This window comes from Malania oleifera, chromosome 3 (genome assembly GCF_029873635.1).
Source record: "Malania oleifera isolate guangnan ecotype guangnan chromosome 3, ASM2987363v1, whole genome shotgun sequence".
In the NCBI taxonomy this organism is placed as follows: Eukaryota; Viridiplantae; Streptophyta; class Magnoliopsida; order Santalales; family Ximeniaceae; genus Malania; species Malania oleifera.
The window spans coordinates 122,093,933-122,105,557 of NC_080419.1; the positions used below are offsets into that span (position 1 = coordinate 122,093,933).

The 11,625-nt window shown below is 36.6% G+C and overlaps 1 protein-coding gene across 1 annotated transcript; it reads left to right on the forward strand.

Annotated features, from left to right (window-relative positions):
* The first annotated feature begins 582 nt into the window (after positions 1 to 582).
* Positions 583 to 9,290, forward strand: LOC131150511 (proteasome subunit alpha type-4). The gene is made up of 2 exons (XM_058101267.1): positions 583 to 919; positions 8,351 to 9,290. Exon 2 carries the CDS (start codon positions 8,364 to 8,366, stop codon positions 9,114 to 9,116), a length of 753 nt encoding a protein of 250 aa, XP_057957250.1. The 5' UTR covers positions 583 to 919; positions 8,351 to 8,363; the 3' UTR covers positions 9,117 to 9,290.
* Positions 9,291 to 11,625: the final 2,335 nt, after the last annotated feature.

Below are 11,625 nucleotides of genomic sequence, written 5' to 3' on the forward strand. Positions count from 1 at the left end.
AGGGTTTAATTCTAGATAGATACACTCGCGGAGCCAGCGATACCTGTGGATGGTGAGAGTTTACTCTGTAAGCTAGCGGAGATCGTGGATGATGAGAGTTCGCTCTGTGAGCCAATGAGAATTATGGATGGTAATGGAGATGTATCCCGGGGATTGGGTTGACCGAACGTTCAATTGATGCATGGAAGCCGTGTTCGTATCCAGACTTTGCCCTAATCAGCGAGACCTAGGGGCGGAGGACGCTGATCCGTAGGTTTGGTGCCATACTAGGGGGTTCAAAGGGTTCGTTGGGGGCTGAAGTTTTTATATAATAATACAATAAAATAAAATAAAATAAAAAGGTCATTTTAAGTAGGGGAATACAAAATTTATTAAAAAATTAAAAATCATATCGAAATCAGATCGAAATCCCAAGTGATTCAGTTTTGGTTTCAGTTATAGCAAATGAAAATTTTTAGTTTCGGTTCTAGGAAATGAAAATTTTTGGTTTTTGTTTTGGTTTTGGTTTTATAAATATAAGAGAACCAAAAAATGGAAAAAGCGATTTAAATATAAATTATATATAAATTAATAAATTTATATGTGTTATATGATTGGCCCATTATCCTAGTTATGCTCGCTTACTATAAATTTTGAAAAGGTAGAATTTGGACCAGCTTCTTGAATCTGAAATTCTCAATTGGTTTAGGGTTTGCTGTTCTCTTTTTTGCTTCGGAGTGCCACCCGCCAGCGCCCAGTGGCCGACCCTCCCTCTGCGGCTCTGCATCAGTCCCCACTTGCCGCGACTCCAACTCCAAGCCTCCAACGTGCCGCAGGCCGGCAACCTTACAGCCTTCGTCGCCTCCTCGTCGGATAGCAAGCCCTCGGCTAGTCCCCACTTCCTGCGACTCCGAGTCTCCAACCTGCCGCAACCTTGCAAGTTGAGTATATGATTCTTGTTACATTTCATTCGTCCATGATAATCTAATCAAGATTTGAGTATTAAAACCTGAACCTGAGCATGATTACTATTTTGACAAATTATACTAGCTTTTCTGTTGGAAAATATTCTTACTCTAAAAATGAATTTATATAAAAATTATTTAAAATTAAAAAAAAATCGTTTAAAAACTGAAAATACTGGAACCGAACCGTCCAAATTTTATGTTCTCCAAGGGATAATAAGTTCGGTTTGGTTTCGGTTTCAGTTCGCCACGATTGAAAACCACAAGGTTCGGTTAGGTTTTCGGTCGGTTTAGCCCATAACCTTACTGTAATGAACCAATTACACCCCTAATCTCCAGTCTATATATATATTTTGGGGGGTGGGGGGAAGTGGTGGCTTGCGCCCGTTGGTTCCTAATTCTGCCACTGTTTGATTGTTATATTTGTTCTTTGGAATGCGTAGTGCCCTTTTGAGGTATACTCATGGACTCCTCTTTGGTTTTTTGGTTACTGTGTGTGTGTCTATATATTTTTGGGTTTGTTTTGTGAGCAGGAAATATATGTGACCTGCTGTTTGCTGCTGCTGGGTTGTGGGGTTCAAAAATTAGTATTTTAAGACTATTTGAGGGGTTTTATGGATAATGATTTGTTAGATATTAACATTGGATCATATTTTTGGATTAATGAATTTTTATGGATTTTACTATTTTTAATATTTATTGTTTTATGTAGAGGATATAAAGAGATTTGTATTAGTTAGTCATCCTAAGAAGTAGCAGAATGTCATCTCTTGTAGCGTATGTGGGCACTTGTACATTGCTATTACTGTATCCACCCACTCAGCCCTTGCTTCAGTGTGAAGTATGATCAACTTGGTGACTTTAAGACAATATAAGATGATTTTTATTAGTTAGTCATCCTAGGAAGTAGCAGAATGTCATCTCTTGTAGTGTATGTGGTCACTTGTACATTGCTATTACTGTACCCTCCCATTCAGCCCTTGCTTCAGTGGGAAGTATGAGCAACTTGGTGACGTTAAGACAGTCACATTGTATAGTCATGGACATATTGGCAGCCAGAAGATCAACTTATGGTTAGACAATAAAAAACTTGTACCAAAACTAATCTAAAGTATTCGATTTAATTATTTTTATTATTACTATTATAGTTTTTTGGCGATTTATAATTCTTTGGAATTATTGAGCAAATAGTTATTCTACCTTATTTCTGAAAGTAATTTATATATTTAAGAAGAATGGGAACAGTGATAAACAACTGAAACAGATTGTAATAGGTCTGCCCTCCAATCTCTTTGAAGGTCGGACAGTAATACCACCCCTCCTCCTCCTCTATCCCATAATGAGCATGGATAAATTGAGCGCCACGCCGCCACCTAGAAGTTCTTGCATTGATCTCAAGACAAAGAGTCCAATGAGAGCAAAAACTGCCCCATTCCATAAAACATAGCCTTTTATGCTTGAACCAAAACCCAAAAAACTTGCTAGCTAGAGATCTTTCACATTCCAAGGCTCCACCCAAGCTTCACTGAGATAAGAGAATAGAGCATGATATGATGCCATACAATGATGGAAAAAGTGCGCTGGCTTCATTGGACTCACCACACATTAAGCACATGTTCGGACTGAGAGACATGTAGGGCCTTCTTAACTCTACCATGTCATGTTTATTCATCTTATCCAGAGTCATTGTCTAGATGATGATCTGAGTCTTCAAAGGAAACTTGCCTTCCAAATGATATGGCTCCTAGTGAAAAAGTTGGGGAAGGAGATTTTAAGTGAGAAAATGACTTGGGAGAAAAATAGAACCTGAACATTGGTATATGAGGGGAATTTATTAAAAAGGAACAGCACCAGGAGATTGAATGGCTCTTATTGCTAATGCCCTGCATGCATAAGATGGTCCTCTGTGTATTATATAGCATGAGATGGTCCTCTGTGCATAATAACATTGTGATAAATTTAGTATTAGTACGATTCCCTTCTCCCTATTTTATTTCACATAACTAACATTGGAACGGAGTTAGCATTCCATTCTAGTATTGATTCCATGCTTCAGCGAAGCACTAAAACGGAAGTGCACATTCCATTCCATTCCTATAGTAACTCAACTCTTAATTTGTTCCCATTCCTCCATCAATTCCATTCTGCAAGCCAAATAAGCCATAAGATTAAACTGGAGGGATTATGTAGTATTCAATATTAGATTTTGTCTGATAATGATGTCAATTAGGATTCATTTGAAGAAAAAAAAAAATTTGTTCTAGAATATGAAAATCGTTAATCCTCATAAGGCTGAAGAGATTTTTCAGGCTTAAAAACCTAAGATTAGATGGTTAAAAGCTGGGGGTCAAAATACTTTTTTTTTTTTCCAAACTATAGCTCTTATTAAAAGTAGGAAAAATAAAATTTTGAAGATTAAAAATGATGCTGATATTTGGTTTGATAATACGAATTTATTGCTTGTATGTTTGTTGACTAGTTTTCTACACGGTTCAAGTATGAAGGTGCTTGTCGTGTGGATGATTTTATCAAGGCTTTTATGTTCGTGTTTGCCCATTTATGCCTGTGCTTATGAGTCCCTTTGCTTGAGTTTGGTTGTTTCAGTTTCTTTTAATAATTCGATGCTTTGAATTGCCACTCCATTCTTCTCATTTTCTTGCTACTAACTTTGGTTCCTTAAATCAACTGAAGTTATCATTGCGGCGTTCAACAAAAACATTAAACCCAAGTCTGAGGGAAATGAAGTGGGGCACACTAAGGGAGAAAAATTAAAAGAAGAAAAGAAGAGCAAGAATTCCTGACTGAAGTGACTGTGACATTATGTAGGATAGGAAGCCATAGTTTGACGACTGCAATATTTTCATAACCATTAATTAACGTATGTATCACTTGCTATCCCCTTGAGTATCAATATGTCGGCATTTTCTTTCTTCAAACCATGCCTGAACCTATGGACAAAGTTCATGTGTATCCAAGAGATTAAATTACAATGGAGATTATTTTGTCCATTCTGAAGATCTCTACAATGAGCATTATACCCATGTGGCTGGAGGTTTTAAGTATTGCAGTTGTGGAGGGTGGTCACCATCCCATCTTCTTCCCTTCAATTTAAGACAAGTGTCACATTGATTTTCACTTCTGCAAGGAGGAGCAAATGAAAAGTAAGAGAGGAAAGAAAAATGCAAAAGAAAAATGGACTTGCCCCTTTGTTGTCAAACTATGTTAAGACCCAATCCCATTTTGGATATGTAGGCAGCCTATTTAAGTTCCATCTCTTGGCACTTTGGCACTCATTATAAATTTCACCTTTGCAATCACCCAGATTATTCTGGCATCAATCCCATCCTGCATCTTAGTGCTATTTTAAAATAAAAGAAATTATTTGTAGCTTTTCTTGTAAATATTCAAAGCTGAACTTGGAGCATTTGCAAGGGGTCATACACCAGCATGGAAGGACAGGTCCTAACATCTACCTTCTCTGGATCTTTATTTACTAGAGCTTTTTCTACCCATATTGGGGAAAATACACTTACACCCCCTAGCTCTCTAGAACTTTTAAGGGTGATAAGCAAAACCAATTGAACTATCTTATTAATAAAAGAATTTGAATCTAGCAGATTAGCATCATGTGCATGTCAGATGAATAATTGATAATTTTTTAGGTGAGAAATTGCTCTTATAAGCATAAGAAACATGCAAACATCCTAAAAATTATTTGACTTAAAAGGTCCTACAGGACACAGATTTTTCATAGTTTGTGACATTGGTTATAGTTTGTGAATTGATGGGGAAATTGTTGGAGTTGCAATAATTGGTGGTTGTTGGATGTTTTATTTAATTTTTTCACATCATTTTAATGTTTTTGACAATGATTTCATTTAGCTCTATTATACAACTATCAAAATCTTCAATATTTGTTGAAACTTTCTAATTTTATTCTATGTTGATAATATGAGGGATTAACAATTCTTGAGTTCTTCTCTATATTGATTTTTTGTATGACAAGCTAAGAACTAATTCTATTTTTATTGCTTCATAAAGATGATAAAAATAAAAAAAGAAAACAAGTAGGTGGAATGCATGTAACAAACAGGCTTCTCCTTTACACTCATATATTAAAATATATTGATCGTAAATTCGTAATCTTCCAGAGGCTTATAAGGGCAATTTTGTCCAAAAAAATCATCAGTCATTCTAGTATGTTAGATTTTATGTCTTTTTATTAACAAGGGTTTTTTTTTTTTTGAGAGAAAAAGAAACTAATTAGATGGAGAAAGAATGTACAATCAGGAGAAAAGACATCTTCTTATCGAAATCTGAAAACCCCTTGAGGAAACAAAAATAGAAAAATAGAAAGTGTAAAGAGCAGCAAAAGAAAATCATCACACTTTAAGAAGAGATTGCCAATCGTGCTGAAATTTGAAAAACACTTCCCCTTGAAGTTTCCATTGCCCACACATCATAAATTAGCAGAAAATGGACCTTTTCCCACACCAACAAATATGATAACTTCTTCCCTAAAAATATACGTATGCAAGTTACATTCCTTCTACAAACCCCAAAACAGTGCAAGTAAAGCACAATTCCATAATGCAATTCCTTCATTCTTCCTATGAAACCCAACAAAAGATATTGCCAAAAACTCCACTATTCTTGGACAAACCTAACTTTCTTCAAAATAATTGAATAGCTTATTCCAAACCTTCCATGTAAAATAGCAATGTAAGTATTAAGTAAAGATGTGGAGCAGATTATGAGAAATCAAAACAAAGCACGCACATATCTAGAGAGAGAGCCTTTAAATGTCTCCTAATCTGCAACAAGTATTAGTATTCCTATTCAGAACAACCAACCAAAGAAACACTTTGATTTTGGGGGGATTTTTACCTCCCAAATAATTTTGTAGAGTGGAAAGGACAAATTGGTGCCAAGCTAGAATTCACATATTGATTTACAAGAATAAACCCCCAAAGGATCCAACAACCGTGATTTACTATCATCTTCTAAAGATACCTTACGATTGTTTAACATACGGAGAAGATAACTCAATTGTTTCTCTATCATTCAAGGATCTACACTAAAAAAAGAATTGGGATCATTTTGCCCTGAGCTAGAGCGAAATAGGCGAGGAAAAGAGGTTGACAAAACAACATTCTCCAAACAAAGGTCTTTCCAAAAACGGATGCTACAACAGTTACCTAACTCAAATTTTAGTATGGGGGATAAAGAGGGTGTAAATCTAGGAAATGCTAAAACCCAAACCACTCTCCCTCTTAGTCCTGCAAACCGCCTCACATCTCACCAAATGATCGCTAAAACCCCTTGCCCCTGACCAGAGAAAATCTCTCATAATTATCTCAATCTAGCGACCCTCGCTCGTATTTTGAAAATAGAAAGAAAATACAACGAGATACGAGAAAAACAAGCCTCAATTAGGGTAATCCTACCTCCCAAAGTGAAAAGAGCTCCCTTCCACCCATGTAAAAGCTTGCACACTCTCTCCAGCACTGAGTCTCAAAAACTAACTAATCTGGGATTATCCCCAAAGGAACCCCTAGATAGGATAGAGGCCATTCCAACTCAGTGCACCATTACTTTCAAAACTAGTTCCCTAAAACTCTGCAGGCACATTAATAGCCACAATACCACTCTTCCCCATATTAATCTTAAGCCCTAACACCCTGACAAAAAGTTGGAGAAGCCCCAATGTATTTAGAAAAGACGGCTTATGATCCTCCAAGACTAAGTTAGTATCATCCACAAACTGAAGGTGTGACAGCATAATCTCCTCCCTCCCCACTCCTAGACCTTTCACTAATCCTCCATCCACCACCATATCAACCATCCTACTCAAAAACAGGGAGAGGATCCCCTTGTCTAATCTCCGTCATGACCCTTCGGCTCACCATTCACTATGACCGAATAATTCACATTAGACATACAACCTTCCATCCATCTACACCATCTCTCTCCAAACCACTTCCTCACAAAAAATCTTATGCAAAAAGTTCCAACTCTATATTAAGTTTTTTCAAAATCCAACTTAAAAATGAGCCCCTTCTTCTTCCTCTTAATGTTCTTAACAGCTTCATCGGCAATCAAAATGACATCCATGATCTGTCTTTCCCCACAGAAGCACTCTCAACCTTCAAGATAGTTTTATCAAGCACCACACTTAATCTATTAGCTAGTACTATAGTGATTTTTTTATGAACACTAGATACTAGACTAATAGGTCTATAAAAAAAAATCTTAATAGAGCTACTTTTCTTTGGCACCAAAGTGATAAAAGTAGAGTTAACACTCTTACTTAAAGTCCTATTCCAATAAAATTCATTGAAAACCTTCATAAAGTCATTCTTCACTACCACCCAACAATATTGATAGAAAGCCAGAATAAAATGACCCGGCCTAGGAACTTTATCCTTCTCCATCCGAAAAACTGCAGCCCTTCCCTCCTACCAGGCTATGTTATCTATAGACTAAGGATCTCACTCCAACTGTTTCACCATCAGCCTACTCTTGTCTTCCTCAGTATAAAGGGCAGCCTGGTGCACAAAGCTCGCCTGGTGCACAGAGCTCCCGTGTATGCGGGGTCCAGGGATGGGGCAGACCATAATATGTCTATAGTACGCAGCCTTACCTTGAATTTTTGCAAGAGGCTGTTTCCACGTCTCGAACCCGTGACCTCCAGGTCACATGGCAACAATCTTACCGTTGCACCTAAGCTCCCCTTCCCTCCTCAGTATACAAAATAGAATAAAAATCAGTGATCTCAGAGGCAAGCTAGAATCTGACATAATAACACACCTATCCACCCCCATCTCCCTCATCAAATTCTTTCTTAGTTTCCCACTAGCTATCCTATGAAAATATGTAGAATTACAGTCACCATATTTTACCCATTTAAAACTTTGTCTTTAGTTTAATAGAAAGGGGTCTTTTGTAAACTAAAAGATTGTTTGTGGTGTGTTAGTATATTTTCCCCAATATTATATATGTTTTGTTTCTATTTCTCTTATTCTATCTTCCTCACTTAATTCCCTTTTTTCTTCTGTTTCTCTTTGGGTTACTGAATTCTTACTTTCTGTGGTTTAGTTTAATATGAAAATATTATATGTTTTTTTTTCTTCTGAATTTTCTAATATTTAATAACTATTTGTGTTTTGTGCGTTTCTTATTTCAATATTTTGGTTGATGATGAAGGGTTTTTTTCCTCTCTGCATTCTTATGTAATTCTTTCCGTCCCCCTTTTGCATTCTTTAATTTATACTTCTGTTTCTTGGTTTTACGGCTTATTAGACTGGCTTAGTTGATGAAAAGTCTCCTTTTTCATGATGTTCAATATGTAGGCTAGCACTCTTATTTTCTAACTTGGTATCTTTTCCGTTGGTAATTTATTGCAGGTGATTTCTAAATATGTCTCGGAGATATGATAGCCGTACAACAATCTTCTCACCAGAAGGCCGTCTATATCAAGTTGAGTATGCAATGGAAGCCATTGGAAATGCTGGCACAGCCATTGGGATACTATCAAAAGATGGGGTTGTGTTGGTTGGCGAAAAAAAAGTCACTTCAAAACTTCTCCAAACGTCAACTTCCACCGAGAAAATGTACAAGATTGACGATCATGTTGCCTGTGCTGTGGCAGGAATAATGTCAGATGCGAATATTCTGATCAATACAGCTAGGGTCCAAGCTCAACGCTACACTTTTGCATACCAAGAGCCAATGCCTGTTGAGCAGCTCGTTCAATCTCTCTGTGATACAAAGCAAGGATACACCCAATTCGGTGGGCTGCGTCCATTTGGTGTCTCATTTCTGTTTGCAGGTTGGGATAAAAATTTTGGTTTCCAGCTGTACATGAGTGATCCCAGTGGAAACTATGGTGGATGGAAAGCTGCAGCAATTGGTGCGAACAATCAGGCAGCACAGTCAATGCTTAAACAGGATTACAAGGATGATATAACAAGGGAAGATGCTGTTCAGCTTGCACTGAAAGTGCTCAGCAAAACCATGGACAGCACAAGTCTTACTGCAGATAAGCTCGAACTTGCTGAGGTTTTCCTTTCACCTTCTGGGAATGTGAAGTATCAGGTCTGCTCGCCTGAGTCTTTGAGTGCAAAGCTGGTGAAGTGTGGAGTGACCCAACCAGCTACAGAGGCATCCTAAGTTCTGTACTTCTATGGCTTTTTATTTCTGAGACAAGTTTGAACTATATTGATGATCTTGTATTGCTTCATCTGGATAGAACTGCAAAATCGATGTTGATGATCCATTTCTAACTATGATACTACTGTTGCATGTTAATTACATAATTATGAAATTGCAACAAATGTTTGACAATCTGCTATTTTAAACAAGATGCTACCAGTGGATGTTAGTGATCATGATGATGGTATATTGTGAAAACAGCGCCACACATTCTAATCTTCTCTAGTAAAAGATGCATGTTTTAAATCATTTTTGTCGTCTGATCTAATGCTTGGTCTGCAGCAACAGAATGGATTAAGAGTGGTATGGAATGAAAATTTATACAAAAATACTAAATAACAAAGACCAAATCCGTTCCATTCTTGTGTTTATGTCCTGATGCCCAGATAGCCTTCTGTGATGTGTAAAATGTATTGAGGGATTATAGAGATCTTTATTCAATCCAATGTTCTATGTATGCTTCATTTGGAAATGTACATGGTGTTTGGTAGGAGAGACTTGAAAAAGAAGGGAAAAAAGCTGAAGGAAAAGGGGGTGAACAATTCTTTGCCCCTTATTTTGAGTGGTGGAAAACTGAAGGAAAGAAAGTGAACCTTTATGGTCCTCCTAGATTATAACAATCCTCCAAAAGTGGGAAAAAACAGGTGGGAAGAAGCATGCCAGTTGAAATCTGGGTGGGAATCAAATTTTTTTTTTTTGTTTTTCTCCTGTTTGTTTTGCTCCCCCTTTTTTGCCTTTCCCCTCTCTTGCATGTTTTCCTTTCCTCGTGTTTTCATCGTTCCCTCCTATCAACACTGTTTTCATTGTTCCCTCCTATCAACACAATATGACTGAAGATGCAGCAAGTGAAAGTACACTGATAATTTTTCACCAAGAAGATTACCTATGCTATTTGAGCTAGATCGCAATGTTTGTGTGGCATTGACTGTTTGTGAGCTTCCTGTGTATGAGAATGCAAGAAGCACATGCATGCTGTGGCCTTGGTTGGTATGGCAGGATAAGAGGGTATGCCCTATGGAGATAGGCTTAGGCTACCACCAAGCCCCTCAACCTGTGGCTGGTGGGGCTTCTGGTACCCCTATCATGCTGTCAACTTCTTATTTGCTAACTCAGTTTCGTCTAGCCAACCACTCAGTGACTTTTGTCGCCCTACATACTATATGGCATCTTGGAATGGTGGCATCGTTCCTCTCTTGATGCCACGTCAGCAACCGCAGGCTGGCTTTTGTTATGAAATCCAGTGCTGCTGGAGATTTTCAGTATTGAAACTTCAATGTGAATAAGAGGTTAGCTAAGCTACTGGTCCAGCCTATGACACATGGTCTTGTTCATTTAGCACACGTTTTGAAAAATGTAGCTACAATCAATGTATGAATAACCATTACGGGACCAAACAGTTAACTAGTTTAGCTTAACAGAGCAGCAATACCATTATAGTTAATTGAAGGAGTTCTACTTACGTCATTGATTTCATCCATTTTCATTTATTTAAATATGGGTAACCTGAAAGCAGGCTAGGCTAGCTAACCTCGTGAAGAAAACACTGTTACATGTTATGCACTTACGCATCAGCTAAGCTTCCTTCAAAATGTAAGGAAGCTGAGAGCTCTTGTGCATTTTCAAAAACTCATGTGAGTAGTGTGTTTTGATCTTTTATTTTCAGTATTTTTCTATTGTTTTTTTTTTTTTTTTAAATAATAAAAAAAACAACAAACTATTTGATTTTTACACTTCTTTTTTTCTAATTTCCTTCCTTTTGCTTTGTAAGTTTTTTTGCTTTAGTTTTCTGCATCTCGTCGGAGAAGGAAATAAAAGAGAACATTAATTTATTGGAAAAGAGAGAAGAGAAGAAATGAGGGGGAAAGAGAAGAAATGTCCAATTTCTTTTCTTCTCTCCATTTCTTTACATTTTCCAAGGTGGGAAAAAAAAAAAGTATGCTCCAATTAAATGGGGAAATTTTTGGGCATGTTTAGCTACAGAAAGCAATTTTAATTTTTCACTTTTATTTTCCAAAGAATCACAAAAACACCAATGTATTTTTTTCATTGTGCAATATTTGTAAAAAAAATTTAAAACTAACAAAAATAAGTGTACTAATCATTTGTCAAAAAAATTTTATTTTTTTGTTTCTAATTTTTTAAATAATTACAAAAACACCTTATTTTTCAATTTTCTAAATTTGTACAAAAAATACTGAAAAACATGCCTTCCAAAAAATTGAAAATTGAACTATTTAAACATACCTTTCTTTTTTTTTTCCTACTTCGATAGTAAAATAACTTTTCTCCACTCTCCTTCAAGCAAACAAGAAAAGTCAATAGAATATCATTTTACTCTCCAACCAAATGGAGGATAAGTTTCTAACTTCAAATATTTACTATTTCTTGAAAGTAAAAATGTATCTTTTTTAGCATATTAGAATCTTCATTCCGTGAATCCCAATTTGGGCAACATTGACACATCATG

Bases quoted from the DNA above. Each gene is read 5' to 3' on its own strand.
- LOC131150511 (XM_058101267.1), top strand. From the start codon at position 8,364: ATGTCTCGGAGATATGATAGCCGTACAACAATCTTCTCACCAGAAGGC.